The sequence below is a fragment of the Myzus persicae genome, unplaced genomic scaffold, assembly GCF_001856785.1.
Source record: "Myzus persicae strain clone G006 unplaced genomic scaffold, MPER_G0061.0, whole genome shotgun sequence".
Classification (NCBI taxonomy): Eukaryota; Metazoa; Arthropoda; class Insecta; order Hemiptera; family Aphididae; genus Myzus; species Myzus persicae.
Genome location: NW_019104255.1, coordinates 109,778 through 134,518, shown reverse-complemented (window position 1 = coordinate 134,518; position 24,741 = coordinate 109,778). Strand labels below are relative to the sequence as shown.

At 28.4% G+C, this 24,741-nt stretch overlaps 2 protein-coding genes across 2 annotated transcripts; both read right to left on the bottom strand.

Annotated features, from left to right (window-relative positions):
• Positions 1–2,610: 2,610 nt before the first annotated feature.
• LOC111040523 (serine/threonine-protein phosphatase 2A 65 kDa regulatory subunit A alpha isoform) lies at positions 2,611–8,936 on the bottom strand. The gene is made up of 11 exons (XM_022324457.1): positions 8,647–8,936; positions 6,859–7,050; positions 6,571–6,790; positions 6,295–6,455; positions 6,073–6,228; positions 4,815–5,137; positions 4,644–4,761; positions 4,408–4,573; positions 3,711–3,865; positions 3,501–3,643; positions 2,611–3,419 (listed from the first exon to the last, which is right to left on the bottom strand). The coding sequence occupies exons 1-11, from the start codon at positions 8,746–8,748 to the stop codon at positions 3,308–3,310; spliced, it is 1,848 nt and encodes a 615-aa protein (XP_022180149.1). The 5' UTR covers positions 8,749–8,936; the 3' UTR covers positions 2,611–3,307.
• A 3,891-nt stretch (positions 8,937–12,827) lies between these two features.
• Positions 12,828–24,474, bottom strand: LOC111040524 (cytochrome P450 4C1-like). The gene is made up of 11 exons (XM_022324458.1): positions 24,288–24,474; positions 17,291–17,397; positions 16,977–17,067; positions 16,694–16,882; positions 16,478–16,547; positions 16,259–16,385; positions 16,078–16,144; positions 14,828–15,009; positions 14,583–14,751; positions 14,309–14,488; positions 12,828–14,244 (listed from the first exon to the last, which is right to left on the bottom strand). The coding sequence occupies exons 1-11, from the start codon at positions 24,472–24,474 to the stop codon at positions 14,084–14,086; spliced, it is 1,530 nt and encodes a 509-aa protein (XP_022180150.1). The 3' UTR covers positions 12,828–14,083.
• Positions 24,475–24,741: the final 267 nt, after the last annotated feature.

The following is a 24,741-nucleotide window of genomic DNA, read 5'->3' as shown; positions in this document are numbered from 1 at the left end:
AGAAATAGATATTATGCCACATTATAATCAGAAACAATACATACGTACATTCCAAGTTCCAACCCCCACTGACAATTTAAAAAAAATCCATGTCACAAATCACCACGCTATTGCATGAATTTGCATGACCATTATTAGAATTTGCACACTTTTTCTTGCGAAATTTTTTTTACTGAAAGGAGAGCCCAAGGGCGGAAACTGCAGTTGTTCAAAAATTCTTCCTGCATTTGTGTTATTTATAGTTATATTATGTAATATACGTCACGTTCGAAGCCAGTCATCCCGGCTCCCAGCACCCATCCTACAGGCCTCGGTTCCTGAATGTCAACTCGCTGCATCAGTTTCTGTAGTAAAATGGTCATTCTACGTTCTTTTGTCCGGACGCCGGCGGCAGTCAAGTCGTTTCAAAGCCACGCAATATCCAAAACGACACAACCACGACGACGACAACGTCTACGACTTCTCTCGGGGATGACTCAATATTATCATTATTGACTATTGAGGCAATCACCGGTAGCCCAAAAAACTGATGTCTATATCGGTCCCAATGTTGGCCGCATCTACCGTCCACCATTACGTTAAAAAAACTATTACTAAATGTAGATTCATAGTGCGAATCGATAAAAAAAACAGAAGGTCGTCCGTCTACTGTTTTATTTGTTATAAGTAAACGTAGTGTAACATTTTATTTGTTTTATTTTTAATAAGACACCAAATATCCATGAATATAATATTGCTGTAGCATTGCTGTGATGTCTTCGATGGCAATATTATCCCAGATAAATTAAAATACTAAATTTAGAAATGGTCGATTCTCAATATTGTTATCATCCGTTGATCGTTATTGTTATTTTATAATAAATACGTCTGCAGAAATGGCAAAGCCAAATCAAGTAGATACTCACTATTAGGGTATTTTCAATGCATTTTAGGGGTGTTATCATTGTGCAGTATTTGCGAAAATTTCACACTACAGAGCTGTTCCCGGCCAAACACAGTGGTTACATAAACACGGTTCGGTGGTGGCCATTAACACGGCTCAATGACTTATTGACACAATAAAAAGTGGCCAGGTTATGGCCAGTGCAGATCATAAGACTCGGCGCGGCGGCGACCCAGATCTCTAGGGCTTGGATTTCGATGCAATTCCATCTTTTTTTGTGAAATGCTTGACACGATGATTTCCTAGGCATAAATATATTTCAAATACACACCAATATACCATTGTAATAGTAAGAACTTTTTTTTGAGGTTTTTAACGTTTAAGTGCTTTTTTAAGTCCAAATCCCCCCCTCCCACAACAAAATTTTTAAAAGTACAAGTTTTAAATTTTGAACGTAAAAATGATAAAAACCCAGTGCTTCAGTAATACAAGGGTGCATATTTTGGGAAAATAAAATTTCAAATTTCAAATTCCTTTGGTTCACGTGCTTCCAATACAATTTAAGTTTATTGAATACCAATCCTTATTCTTGTCACTCGATATGGGTAGTTTTTTTTCCAGGTCGTTTTGATCGATTGACCATGGACGCAACTTAAAACTGATTAAGTTACAGGCTAACAGATTTTTGAAATCATTATATTGTAAAACAAAACATAAATAATTTGCTTGATGAAATGTTCGACAGTCCCCTCATTATTTTCTAAACATACTTCTAGTCATCGAGACACTTTTCTATGAGTTACTGCCAAAGTTTGTTCCTTAATCTTTTGTTACCTAATCCAAATATTTTCTTTTGTCCATTATTAATACATATTTATTTCCATAGGTATCAAAAGCACAATGATAACATTTATATTTTTAAATTATCTTAATATAGTCAATAGGTAAATGAGTAGTACTTATATGGATACCAATGGTTTATCAATACTTATTACTAAATTGGACTCAACAAAATTCTGTTTAAGGTTGTAACTTGTAAGTATAAATTATTTTTATTTTTGTAATCTTATACAAGTAGTCACAACTTATTTATCACCATATTAATAGTCACAGACATTATTAGGACATGGGCACACTCATTAGTTTTTAATTCAGAACTTTATATTTCTTTTGGTTAAAATGCATGCTATTTCAGTGTTTCACAATTAAAGACATTTTTTCAATGTTTATTCAAGTTTTATCATTACTTTACCAAGTGCAATAATTAAAACATAATTTATATATTATACTTGAGCCTTCACAGGCGTTTGAACAAATAAATAAATAAAACTTTTCATATCTATGTAAGCAGTTTCATAGTATTAACTTAATGTAATAAATAGAAGATAATACACATATTCACACTCAAAGACCGTTCTGTTTGTTAACGTATCATAGGGCAATTCATACTACAAGGACGTAGTTATAAATTAATATGAAATAATTTGGTTTATATTTTTCAGTTCTAAACACTTAAAATTAAATAAGTTTTATACATCTTTGTTATAATTAATCTAAAAGAACTATGCCATGATTCAATTACGTAAGTATTTGATAACGCAGATAGACGCCAATTTTTAGAAGACCTTGTATTCAATGATAGCCTAAAAATGTACCTATATAGTTGTCATTTTCAGGGTCCTTGTATAATTGTTAGTTTAGGTCTAAGATATAACTACAACACTTTATAATGATGGACAAAAAAAAATATATTTGAGTATATTACTAGATTGATGTATCATCTAGATTAATTAAATGAAATCACTTTCACATTTTCAGTAGTTTCAATTTTTTCAAATTACAACAATAATATGTATAGCAAATTCATAGTATTCAATTAATTTCCCACAAGGGAATGTTGACAATAGTTTAAAAGTGTTTGATATTTTATGAGTTGTTGGCATTACTAAGTAGGTAATTATACAACCAAATTAATACAATTTAAATAAAAATAACATATAATTATTAATTAGTAGTTGTAAATATAATGTTCATGTTGATTATGGTTTCTATTCGGTATTTATAAATACAGCAGTTAAAATTAAAATTTGTTGAGACTGTAAAATCAACAAAAGTTTTCAATGACAACTATTATGTAAAATGTAATTTTAAATTAAAACATTATAATATTAAATATATTAATAATATTTAATTATCTACTCATAATGATAATTTCACTTAAATGTATTCAATCATCATATTGTTTGCTTTTAAGTAAATGATCTACAAAAATTATAATTATAATATAATAATAATGTTTATATAACTGTTAAAAAAAAATCATATGCCAAGTGGGAAGGGAAAAAATGCACAAGCTGTAACAATGTTATAATAATTAATTTGGGCGTTGATAAGGGTGATATACATAAACAATAAAAAAGAACATTAGTTACACGCAATTATTGACATAGCTTCCGCAGCAAAATATTTGACATCTACATCTGTATCTGTATTTAATTTATCCAAAACTGGTTTAATTTGAGATTTCACAGCAGCACTAAAAACATAAAAATATTTCTTATAGAACTAAACTATTATATTTCACTAATTTATAATATGTCTGAACAGAAATACATACGATTGTGCAACAATTGGTCCAATTTTTTGAAGTGTTTTGGCTACATTGAAACGTACATTAGCCACACTATCACTAGCCATAGATAATACAGTTGGTAACATTGTCTTAGCAGTAATTTCTGGACCACATACTTCAGCAAGCTCCTAAAATCAAAAGAATTATTTTGTGTTTAAAAGAAATACATTTATGTGCACAATTGAGTCTATTTACATTAATGCAAAATAAGAATGTCATTCGGTGTAAGTAATTTGGATCTCTAGCCATAACTATGACTTTTGGTATAACAGATGTTTGGGCCCATTCAGCGCCAAATTTCTCCACTAGTTTTTTCAAGTTTAATGTAGCAGCTTCTCTTATAGCATACACTAAATATAAAAACAATTAAAAATTTAAAAACGATATTTTAATTCACCAGTTAATTCATAAAAATATATATTTTGACACGTTTTATGAAAATATACTCTGTTCATTGTATTGTTACACTGATAACAAATCTGATTACTAAATGTAATTATCTACACATTTAGAGTATACAATGTGCATGTAAGAAAGCGTGATTTTAAAATTTAAACAATTTAAAATGTGACATTAATTTAAAGGAATGCATATTGTTGTTTACTCGAGCTTCCACAAGATGATATGTCAGTAGAGTTTAGTCTCATTATTCTAATTTTCACAGTCACAATATAATTATTATCAATGATCATAAAGACTTATAAGTTTTAACCAATGATAATACATCATAAAAACATGATATTTTATTGCTTTCATTTATTTTATTTTTGTCAGATGATTAAACTAAAATAATATTCAAATTAGAAAATGTATTATATACATGTATTAAATGTATATATATACCCTGTTTACTAATTAATGTTTATCATTTTACAAGTTTTAAAATTTTTACCATGATCAGTAAGCCAAGTCATACACAAACTATTGAGTTTATCATCAAAGAACTGTACTCCCAGTTGACTTGCTAATAACGGCATGTATTCAATTATTGCTAAACGAACCCGCCATTTAGGATCTTCAGCAAGTTCAACAATAGCTGGTAAAAGTGTTTCAGACAGCTAAAATATGAAATAAATAAAACTACATATAAAACCAATGAAAATTAAAAAATAAAAATAAACATAATACCCGTTGAATTCCAATTACTTCATTAACACAATCCAAATTTGATATTATGTTAAGACGTACTTCAGGGCATTCATCTTTTAACTGAGTCAAAAATAGTGGTAGCAAATGGTCTAAGGTTCTAAAAAAAAAATGTATTGTATTGATTACAATGTAAATTATATGTAAGTTTACCTTTGTTTTCCAAGAATTGGAGATAATCCCATTATTACAGATGCTAAAGCTGATTTGACATGTTGATTAGTGTCTGCAACTAATCCTTTAACGACAGGTAAAATTGATGTCATGATAATAGAATCAACTGCATTTGAAGTTTGTGCCGCATTTGGATCATTTAATAAAGCACCAGAAGCAACAGGAGGACAAAGATTACGACAAAAATCACACACTTTATTGGCAGCTGCAGCTCTTACTTCAGCCTCAGTGTCACGTAACAATGATTGAAAAGTCGGTACCAAGTCAATACGGGTTATTTCTGGTCCAACAGCCTTTTGTAACTGTATCATATAACAATAACTTTATTAGTCATTTATTGTAGGTTATCATGAGTGACTATTATTACAAGTGTTACATCTTTTTTTCAATGTTTTAGTCATCTAAAAAATATTTGTTATTTTTAGATAGAGTATTAATACTTAAATGTACTAACCTGTAGGTAAAAGAAATATTTTAGACTTGAGAAAATTAAATATTATAACATTAGAGGACACTAAAGGAGAAATAACACCATGGATTTATAATAGTTTATACAAAAAAACTCCCCATAGTTATTAGATAACATAGATTGACAGTCATTATAATTTATTTTTAAGTAGCCTAATTATCACTTAAAACAAAAAGTAATGGACAAGCAACGGCCAGCAAAAGTAAATATTTCAACACTTATTTATGTACCTATACTTTGTATTTACGTTTAAAAAACGTCGTTTAATAATATATATAGCAATATCGTATCTTATTTTAGCTGTTAATAATATTGGTAGCACAATGGGCACACAATCATAATTCATCTGCTGTCAGGACATATCTAATATGAAGTTAATGTTTTTATTAAGTTGTGTATTGTGAAAGTTCATTGTGTTTAAGTTAAGTACTCAATAAAGCCATGAAAATCAGTACAATAAAATCGTTGTTAAAAATGTAATTCCATACATGTACCTAATATTCTAAAGACTTCTAAAGTTTAAGGGAAGATTTTAAATTTTAAAAAAGACCGGCAATTTATTTTTTATTTTTATGGTTTAAAGCATAAAAGTACCAAATATTTTAAGATTGCGTAGTCAAAATATTATTTGTTTTATACTTATACTATATATATACTTCATAACTATGGTAAACATATTAAAATAGATAATAAAGTAGTTGTGGCCTAATACAAACAGGAAATACAGTAGTTGAGATTTAACTATATGACTACCATTTATACAAATACCTCGGTAAATTTATCAGCAACCATATATCGTACTCTCCAAGAACTGTCAGAAGTACATAAGCGCAAAGTAGGCATCACTAAATCATTCACATCTTCATGTGTAAGCAATGAGGCTATACTAACACAAGCTTCAATAGCCAGAAGACGAACAGAATCCTAAATAATTAAAATATTTTAGTAAAATGTAATATATGATTCCATAAAAATTGAATAAATAAGCACCTGTTCATCTTGAGCAAGTGATGAAAACATAGGTATAAGATCATTTTTTAAGGAATCCAATTCAACAACTTTTGCAAATTCGCCCAATTTTCCTGCAGCAGCCCGTCGCACCATAGGAGTATCATCCTGACACAAATTACGAAAGAAGTTGCGTAGTTCAGCTACAGAGAAAAATTATTAATAAGACATAAATTAAAATTTTTTAACTTACTGAATTTGGTAGACAATACATTAAAAAAAAAAATACATACATATTTATATAGGTAATAAACTTACATTTGATCATTGGATTGACACGTGAATAGCAAACTGAAAATAAACCACAAGCAGATGTACGTGATGTAAACCAGTCACCAGACGCCAGACGAATAACAAGACTAACAAAGTGATTTTCAAGATCAGTCGGAGAGTGCAACACTGCTATTTGACGTAGTGACTCAACTGCCTTATCTCTAACAACTGTTTCTTCAACTGTGGCCAATGATTCCAAAGGAGGCTATAGAAAACATATCATAGTTAATTAACAAATACATTTAACCTTTAACAAAAATATGTTGTTATTACCAATAGTGTGTAAGCAAAGTCCGGTCCTCCGACATAATTGGTAAAATTTCCCAATTGCTCAGCCAATGCTAACAATACTTCATCTTCATCATAAATAGTTTCAGTTAAAAATGGAATAAGCTCTACTCGAGTGCGCTCAACACCAAGTGCCAAAGCAATTGTAGACAATTTCTTGATAGAATTCAAACGTAACTGTTAAATTAGAAAATAAATATTCTTAAAATAATTATAAAATAAAATGAATCTTTAATCGTGAATCAGTCGACTAATTTTTTTTGGATTTGGGTATTAAAACATTTAGTAACTAGATTCACATAGTTTGATTAATATAAAAAAGGTACATTTTACTAACAATCCAAATACTTATAATTTATTAAATTAGTAACACTGAAATATAAAATGCAAACATGAATATTTAAATAATTCTCAGCTAGTTTAGAGTAGTTTAATTTTTTGCATTAAAAGAGCTAGCTTGTATAAAAATATATTTAATTATGTACATGTTTTATTCGATTGAATAATAATTATCATTTATCATACCATTGATTTTATAATATATAATATTCATATCAACAAATAAAAATGCAATTTTAAATAACAAAAGCATTTAAACTTGCTTACAGGTCCATCAGAATGGTTTTTATTAAGTTCAAAAGGAAAAAATAAAAATATTTGTTTTTTCTATGTGACACATGTAAATGCGTTGTAATTGTAAAAGTAAAATAGTACATGCTAAAGCTATAGGAAATTCAATTAAATTAAAAAAAAACAAAAAAATAAATTGAAATAATGATAAAAGTGTATATTACCTTTTCAATTACTAAATATATTAATACCTAATAACATTTTCTAATTAAAATATTAAAAACCATAGTATCATAAAAATATCAAGAAATATCTTGAACATAGTATCATCTGCTTTGAAATGTAAGAAATTAGTTTGTCTATTATTCAAAATCAAATTATCTTAGATGTATTAACATATAGAAGATATCAAAATAAGATGGTTGTTTTATTCATTTTACTGTGTAGTTAAAAATAAAAAAAACAAAAAGATGTATTTTCTTTTAAGTAACTTGTAGATATAGAAAATATTTTTTTGTAATAATTTTGAATAGATTCAATATGGACACAATATCCATTTACTGTAGGTATAATGAATAATTTTACAATGAAATAATTAATGAGCTTACAACACATTCACCAATGCATTTTCTTAAACAACTAACATGAATATTAAAAATATTATACCAAAAAGGAATGAAATAATTATTGTTATCTATTCCTATTCGTTAACAAATATAATACAATGAGTGGCAGGTACCAATTTACTTTTCTTGAGAACTAAAATTTAACCTTTAATGGCATAGTTAATAGATAATATATTTTCATACTCTCTACAAAACTAAATCAATTTAATTGAATAACTGAGATAGAACCCCAGACAAATTGAAATATTGGGGACATTATGTCCATGGATATAAATCCGATAGCGTATATTTTGATTAGGTTACAGAGATTTGGATCTAACCGATTCCAGAGCAGTCAATAGATGACCATCAGATGCAAAGCAAAACAAGAGGTGTTGACATTACCTATCTAGAATTCAGTTCAGGGAGGGGTGAGGATACGTACCTCTCCTTTTTTAAATTTATATTTGTGAACCCCTATATTCAGGAAGGCACTTTTTTAAAACTTTTGCATTCCCTTTCTATTTTTTTTTCCAATTCAAGCAGTTCCTATGTTGCATTTGGTCATTTACATTTTTACAAGTGTAAAACACTGTACCTGAACGTCTTCGTTCTTCAATTCATCTATGAGCACAGCGATCGGATACAGCGATGTGTCTTCGGGCGCGGGCTCACCGGATGGCAATGTAGTCGCAGCCATTTGTCGTCTGTACAGTAATTGCAAATTGTTGATCCGTCAACAGAACCAATTTATATTTAATTGTACTTTCGAATGGCTTAAATTAAAAAACTAATAAAAATTCACCGTACGCGAGAATCAAAACAAACGGGATACTCGGGAGACGTCCATTTTGATTAAATCTTTTCATGGAATGACATCGCCTTCTGCTGAGTTCTGGTTCCCCTGGTTGAGGTTATTTGTCATGGTGGAAACGGTGACGGACTTGATTTCTCGATGAATGCGGTGGGGGTGAAGGATCAATAACAATAAACAGCCGCGCAAGGCGTCAACTTACTAGCAATAATTGGCAAGGCTGCTATCACAGACTATTCTTATCTATGTCCATTACTCAAATATCAAACCGATGATCTTTGAGAGCAGAGGACTAGAGATTCGATCTCACATTCTCACCAGCGGCCGTCAGAAACTTAGAAAATATCACCAGTTACCACTCATGGTCAGTTTATATATTTATAATTCCGAAGTCTCAAACGACTCAAACTCGATAGTCAAAACTTGAAAGTCAATACTCCATACTCATTTTACCAAGATATATTAAGTCATGATTCGTGCTCAATACTGAACTATACAAATTAAATACTTATTGGTAAATATTCTAGTCAATACCATATTTCTATGATATTACCTACCGTTGGTAAATATTTTATATAATTAAATAACTGAATAACTTACGGTATACTAGTATTAAAAAATACTTGTTAGTTGTCATTTGATAATAATATTAATCTATACTCATAAATAATTTACCTACAACCTACAAGTGCATGGAGTTAATTATATCGGCTTGTGATGTTGCTTGACTTCTCTAACTTGTAGAATTTGTATTTGCTAACACGTGTGTAAAGACAATACCAAATTGCAATATTAGGTAGGTCAGGTTTTAAATATGCTGTTAGGATTTTGTTTAGAAACTATTTATAAAATTGAATACTATTAGCATTATTTTGAGACAATAGCAAAGGATAGAAGAATACTAATAATAAATATGTATTATGATACAATACTTTTTGTTTTTTGAAATGTTTTAATTTCAATTTAATTAATATATAATGTAGTCTGTTGTAGGGTAGGAATGGTCAAGTTACCTGATTAGTTGTAAGTTGTATTGTTAAAATTGTTTACCCAGTAATACAAGATACTATGGAAATTTGTAACTGGTTACTATAGTTACAGTGAAAACTTTACAAATCTTGGTATTTCTTTAATTTGTTTGTATGATGGGTTAATTCACAAGAAAAATGTATTATGTAAGATACTTTGTAATCAAAATAAAACATATGTTAATAACTAATATGTCTTTATGGTTAGGTAATATTAATAAATGCAATACATAAACACCAAATGATGAACAATAACTCATGTTGTTATTATTTTGACTTAAAATATGAATAAGGTAGGAGCTGCCTAATTTACTGACAGACAGTGCACTTATACAGTTATAGACCAATACCTATCATACATTGTTTTTATTGTAAAATAAGAAATGGAGGTTATAATACCAATTATAATTTAGATTAATAATATTTATCTTTGTAATATTAATAATAATTAATATAAAGATTGAAGATTTTTTTTGTTTTTATATACAGTCAACTGAAATGCACATTGTGGAGTTGCAGTGGAATTGTCTGAAATCATATAAATCCTATAATTTGGTTAAACCTAGTAATATATTTTTATTTTTCCAGAACTCAAATCTTCCTCAGGCCTCTATAAGAATGGTTTGCCAAACATTTTGGTATTCTCGTGGAAACAGTCATCCTAAACAATAATAATAATAATAATCTCTCAGCAAAATTCCCCAAAAATTGTATAATCATTCAGATTGTTTAATTTTTCTAGAACCCAAGCCCCCATACTGTCCCTTTATTGAAATACTTATTTGTATCTTGTTCCAATGTCTATTTGAATTGAAATAATTTTGGTATCGACTTGTTAACAGCTTACAGATACACCTATATAGTGGAATTGTCTAAAAATGATATGCCTTATCAGTGCTGTGGCTAGATGAGGGGTCTTTTAACCCCCTCCTAAAATATAAGACTTACTGTACCCGGTGATACCCTAGCCCTGCCCCCCCCCCCCCAAAAAAAAAAAATCCTGGCTACAGTATTGAGTCTTGTACATTACTGTACTTTTTTTTTGAAGCCCAAGGCCTAACACACTTCTTGTACTATATTACCATATGTATATTTTACTATCCATCTGAGAACACATTTCCAGGGATTATAATCTGCTCGTCTATGTAAATAAACTGTTTGCAATGCACTTTTCAAACTACACGTTTCTCAATAATTGTATAGGCATCATTTTTTTTTTTTAATTTATATTCAAATATTTATTACAAATGTTATGCAATATTTTACTTATTTTAATTATAACACTATCAGTAACAAATTTAACATTTTTTTGTCAACCTTTGCAGTGAAATTGCTTTTAGTTTAAATTCTTTTACTCGTCATTAATTCAAATTAATCTATTTTAATTGTTCAACAATCTTGTGAAGACCCAACCAGTTTCTTACCCTACCTTTTGGAAAAATGTTGAAGTACTTATTCTTAAAACGTATCATTTTTAATAAAGAAACCAGTGATCTTTTAATTATTTATAAAAACTCATACGTACATTGCATATTTGTGTACCAAAATTGTAGATAGTCTTAGTGGTGTTTAGTAAATATTTAAAATTATAAATTTTTATATCAGCTTTCTATAGTGGTATGTATATTGCATACATACAGTTTTTATTTTATGATATCTTGAATATTGCAATAATTGAACACTTGTGCTTTAGATTCTGATGAATTTATTGATTTTACAATGATGTGTGACCTTTTAGACCCCCTCCCCTCCTTTAATCCAGAGCAATTTGCTCTAAGTGAGTGCTAGAAGCGGCTACAGTAAACTATAAGGTTCCAGAAGATTGTACTTCCCCCATACTAGCATCTTCTTAGGATAACCACCAAAGAATCAAGTTTCAATAAACGATAATGCTCCTTGTGGGAAGTAGTGATAATACAGTCTCCCCCACAAATTAGCAGTTCATAGGAAGATAAGGAATATATATTATACTGTTAGATTTTAGAACAGTTTTAAATTGTAAATTAATTTGTTTCTTTATAAATATCTGTCTAATTTTTTATAACTAAGTAGTACAAAATTATGACAAAAAAAAACTAAAGTATTCCTGTCGTATGCAGTCCATCACACATGCTTCTACATGTCATATGCGATCTATCACATAGTTTTTATAGTTAAAATAGTGGAACTTAAGTTGAATTATAGATTTAATGATACACAATAATTATAATAATTCAATAATGCACGTCACAATCTCTAAAACAATTAAAAAGAAAAAAAATTATTTTATACAACATGTAAATATGTTTAGGTATATGTATTAAAAATCAAAAAATACATCATTTTTATAATTTACTTTACAATTTAATTGTACATCTCTGAAAAAAACATTCAAACATATTGTCTGCATTGTTTTTTTAGACACCACTATTATTCCGCTAAATACGAGGGCATCAATGATGTACCATGCATTTTTTTTACTATTCGAAGTTTTAAACCTCCCCATAAACTTACTATGCGTTGTTTGTGCTCAACACTGGAAGGATCGACAACAAATTGATAGTGGTTTACGGTTTTATGTATATTTCCTCTAGTGTCTAATGACTTATTATATGCTAGCCATTCATCCGAGTGTATTTCTGTACCAATTTCAATTTCGTTTTGAATTATTCTTTGTAATATCTGCCTGTCTCTTTTTTCTATGACAAAGTATCTTGCCTCAATAACACTTCTTTTGCTTGTTTTTTACATATACCAAACACCCATGGACCAGTTTTTTTTAAATATAATTTCGATTACGAAAGTTCCTCTTCGTCGCTCACCTTGTTCATATCCACATTTTCAGTAGCAATATCAGCTCTTAATAATCATCATCTGTTGTACTTTCTTTTACCACGCATTAAAGATTCATCGACTTGAACAATAGTATTTGGAATTTTGTACCCTCCATTTTCCTTCTTTTTTTCGAAAACAGCTACTAGTATGATGTGACATAAATTTGTCCAGTCATACACTGCGTGACTTCCTCGACCCGTTAAATTTAGTATGGTATTTTTTCGTACATCAAGACACCAATAATATGCTAAATTGTTAATTTTATAATTTCTGACAGCGATAAACCACTATTACATAGTCCATTTTTATCTTTATACGTGAAAATAATCTTACCTTTACTGATGGATTGAGTTCTTTAACAATCTTTTTTAGTACATCGTATCACAGTTTGATCTTTTCCCCATTCTTTAGGCGAGCCACAGTTTACACCAGGAGAAGTATCAATTTCAATAAGTCCCATTTCCTTTAAAAAAAAGCTATTTTATTCTCCTTCGATTGAGTAATTAGTAATTACATTGAAATGTTTGGCTAACATAATGTTTAAACATCGGAACAACGTATCACATAGGTATTGCATCACATAGCACAAACTAAACTGATTATCTCATACGTTTACGACCACAGTCACGAATAATCAGAATTATTGGTGGACCCAGGTTTTAATATATAATATCATATTATTGATATAGGAGTTACATCGTTAAGATAAAGCTTAATCGTAAACAAATAGTCGAATCGTTGAGAATGATCATAGGTAGACAATATGTATGTGATAAACCGCATATAATTTTAGAAACATGTGGTAGATGGCAAGTGTACGGTAGACCGCATTCTACAAGAATACCAAAACAAATACTTATATTAAATAACGAAATCAGCTTCCAATACTAAATTAATTTTTTTTTACTGTAATAGTTATAACAATAATTTACCTAAAAACAAATGATTTAATTTGTGTTTTAAATTAAGTATACTGAGGGCTGAGCAATATCTAAGAAACAAGTATAACTAGATATATTTTTGGATTTTAACTAGACTCATTTTAGGTTTATGACACCTCTAGTATAATTCAATTATGGTTAGTAGTTACATAATAATTATAAATTTTGAATAAGAATAGAGAATTTTAATACATTTAATAAAACTTATTAAAAAATGTCAATTATATTCTATCCTTTTTAGACCTCTCCGGTATCTTAAGTTTGTAGGTAAATATCTTTCATTTAGATACTAAAAATAAATATATCTTGTATACTTTTTTAGGAAATCTTGCCCAACCCTGTTTGTGCTTAATATGTTTTCTAATAATATTTTGTATTTCATAACAAATAGATTAATAAAAATAATATATATATCAACAATTTTAATAATGAAAGAGATTATTTTATCTTGGTCAGTTTGATGTCAGGTAATGATTCTGGTCGTAAAATCAATTGTGCGCTTATTTTGATGTCATCTTGAGTTCCTAACGTTTCAATTTTCATCTTTCTAATGACAGTCGATATTATAGTTTTCATTTGATGCATGGCAAATTTTTGTCCTAAAAAAAATAATTCGTAATATTAAAAAAAAAGTTATTATTCTATATAAAAATATATAATTACCAATACAATTTCTTGGACCAGCACTAAATGGTATAAAGGCATAAGGATGTCTATTGATACTATTTTCCGGTAAAAATCTATCGGGATCAAATTTCAAAGGGTTTGGGAAATGTTTTTCCTCGCGATGAAGTAAATATGGTACTATTACAATCACTGCCCGTGTTGGAATTTCATACTCCCCTTGAAATTTAAGTAAATTATTTAAATACAGTAAATGATAATTGAGAACATTTTGTCAACGAATCATATATGTATTAATTATTATACAACTTACTTATATGAAGATTTTGTCTAAGCATTCTGGTAACACTAGGAACACTTGGGTATAGTCTTATAGTTTCCTTTATTACTCGATCTAAATACGTCATAGATTTAAGATCTGCCATAGTAGCTTCTCTATCACTATCTCCAAATATTGAATATAATTCTTCTCTTGCAGCGTCCTACAGTACACATTAATTGCACACAACATCATTAAAAATTCATTAAGCTAGGCTTGCAGAGTATTAACAAATTTACTTGGATATCTTGATTCAATCCTAATTGTATGAAAGCCATAGTCATGGCAGTTGACGATGTGTCATGTCCCTCAAACAGAAAAGTATCTACTTCTTCCCTGATATCTAAATCTGTCATTTTGTCTGGATTTTGTTTCGATATTCCAATTAGAAGATCAAGAAATGATTCTACTCGTTTTTTCCCTGTAATTCAACTCTCGGATATAAAATGATATAAACGTCACTATACTTTGACTTATGAATTGAATAGGTATTACTAATAACTAATAATATACATTTTAATATCTATAGAGACTTCAAATCAAAGTAATGAACTTAATTGGTGTATTTATAATAAAATTAAAAAATAAATATATTTTTTAACTTCACACTTACAAGTTAGAACAGTCAAACAAATAACAAATATGACATATTAATATGAAAAACTAATAAGCTATAAACGTATAGCTTTTAACCCACAGAGATGCATTACCTATCTAAAAATAAATCCATTATTCACACTCCTGCCAAGTTTTGGATACCAGTCAATATTTCTCTATTAAAGCCCTATCCCTAGTGTATTGTCAAACATGTACTTTTGAGTAGGTATTAATTGCTGGAGCGTCCCTACCCCTTAGAATCATTTTTAAGAAGGTGTAAGAAAACTAAAAGTCATACCTTAAGTTCATACCTCATACCTATCATAAAGGTTATCGTTGAATTCATATTTGACACATACTTAACAGTGATTTACTCAATCACTTGACACCTTCTATACATCAGAGTGGTTACTTACGTACTCCCCCTTTTTTTGATTTTATACACAATGCATATTCATAAATTGTATCATTGCCGATAATGTAATTATAAATACCAATACATATAAAAAAATCAAGGCGCAATTCCGAAAAGGGATCCTCTTATCGCACTCTAGTTCCCCTCAAATACCCCACTGTACTCAGACCCCTTATTTTATATAATAATTAGGTATCGAACTAAAAGCGTACCCACCCACAAATTAATGTGACTAACCCTCACACCACCCTCACCACCAAACCCAATTCATAAAGGCACATGAATTATTTGTAAATAAATTATAAACGAGTACCTATCATAAGCGGTCCCTTCATAAAATAAGCTATTCAGGCCGTCACTTGCTGACTGATGGTGGTTGGTAGGTACCAGGTATATTTAATTTATACGATTTTTATCAACTTAATTATTATATTTTATGAGTAATGTTAGGTATATAGGATCATATCAGTAAATTACCAAAACTTAATTCTTCAGTTTCTAAACAATTGACAAATTCAAGTTTAGCTCGCTTTTCTTTAATCACCTAAAATTAAAAATATGTTGGTTAAAAATGGCAGGTGTATAAAAACATAATTTGTTATCAACAATTATTATTTAATTGATTTATTATAACACGTTGTTTTTTATTTTTACTTACATTTTCAGTAAATGTGTGTAAAATCTTAAGAGATTTATAAAAATCTCTTCCATTTTGACTCAGATTAAAAATTCTTTCATTCCACAACCAAAATTTGAAAATTCGTTTAATTGTAATATCAGTTACACTGAGAAAATAAATTAAATATATTTAGTATACTAAAAATATTGATAGATACCAACATATTTTTTCAAATTACTATGTAAAAATCATACATACGTATTAATTGCTTCGACATATTCCAGAGATTTACCCTCTTGGGATCGCAATTCAGTTCCCATCATTGTGTCTGTAACATAATAGTTTTATAGCATACTAGCATTTAAGTATAATCGATACCAATATTAAAATAATCAAAATGCGATGCTCATTTTGAAGAATGTATTTTACATTGTTATTATAGCGATAGCCGTGTATAAGTAACAATGAACTCACCACAAACAAGATCTAATGCACAAAGTGTCATATAATTATAAATAGACACATTTTGATTGTTTCTCGCCATATTTTCAAGTTTTTTTGTTAAGCATTGAGCATGTTTATTAAACGTAGAAATGTACGTTTCCAATATTTTAAAGTGAAATGTATATGTTAGCAATTTCCTTCGCGTTTGCCATTTTTGACCTTTTTTATGCACATAGATAAGAATATATATTAATTAGGTATAAGCAAGTTATATACAAGTGTTATGAGTATTAAGATTTTATTTTTTAATTACTTCCACTTGTTAAAAGACCTTTATTTAACCAAGGCTTGAGCAATCCATATTCTGGTCCTTTGTTTATATGTTGTGGACTGGATAATAAAACCTGCAAATATTTACGTGGGTACATCATTATTTGATTCATTTTATATAAATTATACTACAATAACCCAACGCTTTGAAGTTTAAATTACAACTAACACATTTTGATATTTGTGTAGGTTTATAATAAAATAAAATATATAAGAATATGATAATATGATAATAATTTAATAACAGTAAAATTCTTAAGTGTTGATAATAATAAAAATAAAAAAGTAAATAAATACTTTTATGTCGTCGGGATCGTTTAACAATACGTATGAGTGACCAAATAATTGAATATGAACCAACGATCCATGTTGCTTTAAAATACTATCAATAAACGGCAAAACATCTGAAAAAAAATCCTGTGCATAAATATAAAAACAATAATGTTGTTCAAGGGTGGATTTACTGGCAAGGTGTGGCAGGTTTTTTTTATAAATTATTAACGTCACCAAATAAAACAAGAAATATCAAATTAATTGGCCATTTTATCAAATAAACACGAATTAACAACCTCGTACAATTTTGATGAAGTGGTTGATAGTTTTATGAGGAATAAATCAAGATGCGAGCTTCTTTAAGATTCTATTACGAGCATGTTGCAATATCTCACTGTTGTATACTTAATAATAAACATATTATTTTATTGATTGAGTACCTAATAATGATATTGTTTTATAAATCTGTAACTGTGTATTATTATTTATTATACTATTAGTAACTGTTTTAACATGCATCAGTTATAAAGACAAAATGTAGAGCGTTTGGGCCGTTTGGGTGGCAAATCTCTAGACATCAAGGTATAGTATTTATAACAAATACTTGAAGTCGTGGAAAATAATAGAACTTTGATAACCTTCACTATTTAGCCGGAGCAAACCAAATCAGTGCGGTTGTTGTGCGAAAACGGATTAATTAAATGATTTGCGTTAATATAGAAAAAAATGAAAAAAATGAAATTCTTAATAACTATTATCTATGTATATAATTATGATATGTAAACTGTAAATATCACCAAGAAGTGAAAACTCCACTATTCTATATAGGTAATGACGACTGACTAAATGTACCTGTATAATATGCAACTTCCCGTTTTAATTTAGAATTGCCCATATTGGTCAGAACTATACCCGTTAGCGCAAGATCTTTAGTATTAAAAATACGAATACGAAGTACAAACATAGCACTTAGGTAGCACACATATTTTATGACCACAGAAACAGAATAAATAAATTTAATTTATGTATCGTCGCTGATCTTTATAAAAAAAAACTCTTAATTATTGTTATCTTAACCATTGCAGCATTGCCTCGCGCGCATGAATAAGCGGGCGCACACGAATTGCGTACCAAAACAGGTAAACGAATCTTTTTGAACGAATTGCATCCCGGGCGCAATTCATGTTACCTTTTTATCTATAGTTGAATGGTTCCTAAAGTGATATTGAAATAATTAAGATATGTCAGGTTATATAAAAAATTTAAAAAATGAAATCATAATATCATATGTATAAATCATTAGTCATAATCATGTTAATTTAATTTTTCTATATTTATATTATATCGTTGACAGAATTCAAACTTCAGATTTCAGAATTCAAAAATATTTATAAATGATAACAATTAAAATAGTAGATACCTTTTAGATACGAGTATATTTGGCTTTACCTAACTATGCCATAATAATTTATATTTTACAAAATATATTGATTCCGAAACCGGCAGTATTTTATTAGTTTAAACTCCTCTGTCGTAGATAGAATCTACCTCTACAACCAAAAATATTTTATATCTTAATAGGCCTAAACTGTTATTGCGTGTTCTATTAATTTATAATTATTAATTCTAATGTTTACTCCTGCTACTTAAGAGTGGTTATGCACTTATAAATTATAATAGGTACATGTTTAAATGTGTATTGATAAAATAATCAAACCAGCTATTGTTACAACTTATAATTTACAGGAAGTATAAAAAAACTCAAAATATGTGACTGTAATAATTAATCATTAGATACTAATAAATTATAACATCTTTTGTACAAAAAAAAATTTTATTTTAAACGATATTCAAGTAGGTAAGCAAGGTCAATATTAAATTATTATTCTCATGTGATCGCATTGATTTTCATTGCAAATATTATAATTATTTATTTACATACCTAAATGTAAATAACAATATTATAATAATATAATTAGGTATATTATAAACCTATGGTTGAAATTTTAAAAAGGAATTTTTAAGGCACCTCTGAAAATATAGTAAATACTAATATAGAAGTAAAATTAAATTTTAAATAATAATAAGCACCTTTTAAGTTTTAATAAATAATGTAAATACCAAAAAAAAAAAATTTATTTTAAAATTTATATGTTCATACCATATTGGTAACTATAATAATAAAAATAATATATAATAATATAATAATAAAATAACAATAATATATATAAAAAAAACACAAAGTATGATCTGTAGTTGTCTCCGTATTCAGTGTTTTTAGTAAATACAAATAAAAATAAATATTGTTTTCCTGTTACCAAATGTTTATTGGTGGCCCGGTGTGGTGCCGTGGTTATATTCAGTCACGAAACGTGTTCTGAGTGCAAGCATCGGCCAGTGACACTTGTTTTCGGATGGGTGACCACCCAGGTTTTTAGTGATAAATCCTCGCCATACACACACGTGTTCCAAAACCAAAAACAAGCGCTTTGTCGTCTCCGTTTTACAAGTGAGTAACATTACAAATTTACGCTGAGCAGATTGCGTTTCGCTTGGTTCAAAAATTTGAATGAATCCACCTATTATGAAACTTAATGGAAAGAACATTATCTGTGTTTTATGTGAGTTTTATTAGGTTAAATTTTTGACAAGTTTCGCGTATATAATAAAGTGCAAATTGAAAATGCTCATTACTCACTTATATACCGAATTATCGTAAAAAAAACCCATTCAAACATAATAACTCTCTTTCCAGTAAATTTCATATAATAGGTTTCCGATTATTTTTAAACTGATGAAGCTAAACGAAAACTGCTGAGCGTAAATTCGCTATGTTACGCACTTGTAAGACGGAGACAACAAATGTGTGCATAGTGTCCTTTTAACATTTGCTATATGTTTGGTGGTAGAAGCGGCCGTAATCTTCGAATATGTAATGAGGAAAAACCCTGACTTCTGTATATATAATATTATAAAATGTACTAAGATAACGAAAAGTATGTTTTTATATTTTTTCTTATTGGATGACCATATAGATAGATAGATACAATCAGGGCTAAAAATCTGGGGGATACGTCCCTTACCAAAGCTTTTCATCCCTCATCAAAGCTACTAACTTCAAATAACCCGTGAATCCACCCTCACTACCGACATGCCATAATTTATTTTCGATTATAGATGAAAAGAAGAATTTTAATGTTCGAGCTTTTGACAATGTGTATTTTTTTCATAGGTATGTGTCTCGGACTGACAGTGTATCGCGATGAACCAAATACGTCTATCATAGAAATGTTCTATCCAAAATTGTTTACAGAGATCATTATATTTGATAGGTTGAACAAATTTTTGCCAAAATTATTGCATTTAACTTGAGGTCTGACATACCGTAGAACAGTGTTCGAATAGGTTCGTGGTGTAAATAACTTAGAAATAATATTTTGAAATTCAAATGTCTACAAAAAATAATTGTTCAGAATAATATGTATTTTCAATAATTTTTGTCTACTGTAAAAGTAACCAAGTATTGTTTTTAATTTTCAGTTGTTAAAATCAGGATCTAAGATTAAATATTATTTTAAACTAATACACTAATCATTTCTTGCAGAATCTAAAGATCATAGTATTCGAATGAAATAAATTATTACTTATATGTACCCACAAAGTATATTAAAAAAAATATTATACGATTGAAGGACTTGGGTTGGTGAAATGTGTAAAGGTTTCTACTGTATAGTGAAAAAGAGAAAGTTTAAAAAAAATTTCAAAATTGCTTAGTTTTAACACTTAGTGTTGAGTGCAGAACAATCATCTGCTATATTGAATCAATTGTAAAAAAATTCTACCAGACTGCAATGCAACCACATTGAATCGAAATTTAAGTAAATGCTTTTAAAGCAATAAAATTACATAATAACTATAAATAATAATATTATGTTTATAACGTTTTTTACACTATACACGCCGGTAAGTATATACGCAGTATATAATAATATACATATAGGTACTACGCAGAGAAGTGGTGACATGTAATGACTTACTAAAAGCGCTAAAACTATAGTGGATAAACATTGGGTACAATAAACACGTCATGTCACACATATTAAATTTATTGTTTATCATGTAGGAACAAAAATGTTTACATGAATTATTAATAAATTAAAACCATATTAAATTATAAGTTGTAACTGAATACTATTAAAGAAAAATGATGCTGAACAAAGATTTGTATCACCTAATGACTGAAATAAATTAAGATATTGACCAAGACCTGTAATAATGGTTCTTCGAGCATTTAACTCAAAAGTTATGGGTAAGTAGTGAGGAAAAGATGAATTTGTATAATATTCGACACAATTAGTGTTTAAATGAGTATACAAATTGATAAAACAATAAATGTTAAGTATTTCCATAAGCTGAACTTGGTAAATTGCCTGATTATAACATCGTTCTAAAAAAAAATTGCACTACTGTACAGTAGATTTCGAGTGTAATGGTTTACTGATGTCTTAAATTTAAATTCAATGATACCCAAATAATTATTGTGGGCACACGAAAAACGATTCTTCGGAAATGGTTTGTCTGCCTCCATTTCTGTATAATGTGTATAATGTTATATTAGTAGAAGTAATTTATTTTTCTAATAGTGCCTAGCGCACTGAAAAATAAATGTTGTTACGGGGAAACAAAATACGAAGAATGTGACCACGAAAAGTGGTTGCTATAGGGACAAAAATAATATTTTAGGTGGAATAATTAATAATTGTTGTTAAAATGTAAACTATAATTTTTTTAACATCATCTCTAGTTATCAAAATGTCAGAGTATAACTATGATCAGTTCTAATTACAAACCGTTTGTATGTATATCACTGCAGTATATCAGCAATGAATAAAATATTGATAATACATTCAAAATATACTCAGTACCCGTAAGATTATAGTATGAGTAATAGAATAATTATGATGTTATAGATAGGTACTGATATCATTATAGATACCAAACATATTAGTTGCGAATGTGATATGCTTGTTAGTAATAAAATTTATTTACCATACTTTTAACAGTTCTTTTAATGTTCCTAATATTATTAAACATTAAAGTAGAATGATCAAAATTAATTTTTTTTTTTATTCAAAGGCAATAAGTTACTCATAAATACATGGGTATTCCAAATTATCTATATAGTTAAAAAATATTAATTATTTTTATGTTGCTCAATTACAAGTCCATAATAACATGGTTAATATAACGTATGTATATTTTTTTTTTCGTAAAATATTTCCGGCTTGTGGGAGAACTATCTTCACTATAAATTTGTATTTATTATGTGGTTATTGCTTTAAACTATATTATCATAATAATAAACATATCATATTTATAATAGATAATAATATATTTACTACACTTATAAATGTATTATTTAAAAATTAAATGTTTTTCGAGATTTTTAGACCACTACAAGTGTATTATCAAACACCAGTTATTTTGCAAACGCCCAAGTATTCAGTTTCATCATATTTCGAACTTCAAATTTCGATTAAAAAAAATTGTGCCTTATGTGCATATTTTTGATAATTTTAAATTGCTGTAAAAAACTGATGAGGCGCCTTGTATAACATTTTCAATATTTTTGACTATATAAGAAATAAACATTGTTTCAATAAAAAAAAATTAAAACTCAAAGATTTTAAGATGTCGATAAATATTTCAAAAAGTATCTAATCATCTACTCATAATTCATATATATTTCAATATTTCAAGACTAGCTACCTAATACATTCAATGTAGCCAATATATAATTTTAAGAGAAAATATTATAAATTTAGATTATATACAGACATATATATATATATATATAACTGTTGAAATCATAATAATTTATAGGTATTGTTTTTAATAAAAATATATTATATTTATCTATGATTCGTGGGTCTAAGACAACGGACTCGGTGAACATTATATATCATATACGTATAGGAAAAACATTGTTTAAAATAACGTTAGTCTTTTCATACCTATACATTAATATTGAAATGTGAAATCAGTTATAAGTATTTAGTACTTACTTACTAGAATCAAATATTAATTATTATATATATTAAAAACACATTATTGAATCCATAATCGTATTATAAAATAATAAAATCAATACGTTAGGTAAACATTGAGTTTGGTTCGAGTAATTTGTAGCAAATTATCATAAAATATTTTAGGAAAAATGTTTTTTTGAATACCTTTGGAACAACCTACTACCAAGTCTATAGTAGGTACCTAATACCTATGACATTAATACATATGACATTGTAAGCAATTATATACTAAGACCAAAAGTAATGGACTATATAATTTATTTGTGTGATTAAAAAATGAAAATAATGAGTTTACCCCCCCCCCCTCCTCTCTTTTTAATCAAAAAAAATGAGCCTTCGCGAGATTCATTGCAGATTTAAAACATCGAAATTATTTTGTATAGAAAATATGCATGAAAATTGAAAGGATGGTTTATTAATTATTAATGAACATAAACATGGCATAATCAAAAACAAAATATTCAGATTTTTTTAAGAAAAATTATTCTTTATGTCAAAGGCGCATTAGATGTTTCGCGAATATTGCGTCCTTTGCATGCTTTCTGCGCTTTCTACTAGTCGCCACGCCAGCAGCCGGTCCACCTGTCGCATTAGATGTCTTACATATAGAAAAGATGTCAATATTAAAAATATAAATAGAGGTACGATTACAAGTTTAACGGTTCTCAAGTAATTTTAAATACAGAAATTATGTTTTATTTTAAACATATGTATACATTTTCAAATATTTATGAATTATGAGTAAGATGCAAATTAAATGTGAATGAAACCCTCACCTAGGAAAAAAATCGTATCTACACCACTGACACACGACTATTTTTATCTATCGATAGGTATGTTTTTAAATAAAAAATAATTTAAAATAAGTACTTAAGATAAACCAACATTAAATTGTAAAAAATGACTTAAAATACATTTTGTAAATAACCAACCTTTAGGCTTAAGTGAAGATAGCTTATGAGAAAATTTAAAATCAGTCAACCATCCTCGTGGCATCGATGGTAATTTTGCACACATGCGGTAATGTTCCTTAGATTTCCGAGAACAGAAACACGTTGTAAATATAAAAATTAAAATTAAAAAAATTAACAATACACTCAGTATCAAAAATATTGTCATGATGTTCGTAAGATAACAACGAAATAAAAAATGTTTAAAATAAAATTTGACCAGCAAATCCAACTTGTAGTAGGTGGAACACTGTTAGGTAAACTACGTCCAAATAGGCTGAGAGCGTTATAGTAATTGAAATGGTTTACTATTCCGAATGTCTCTTAAAATAATAATTATTATAAGGAAGTGTTATTAGTGGCGGGGATTATTGGTTCATTATAAAAACAAACATTAAGAAAATATAATATAACCATCCGGTCACCACGCACCTTG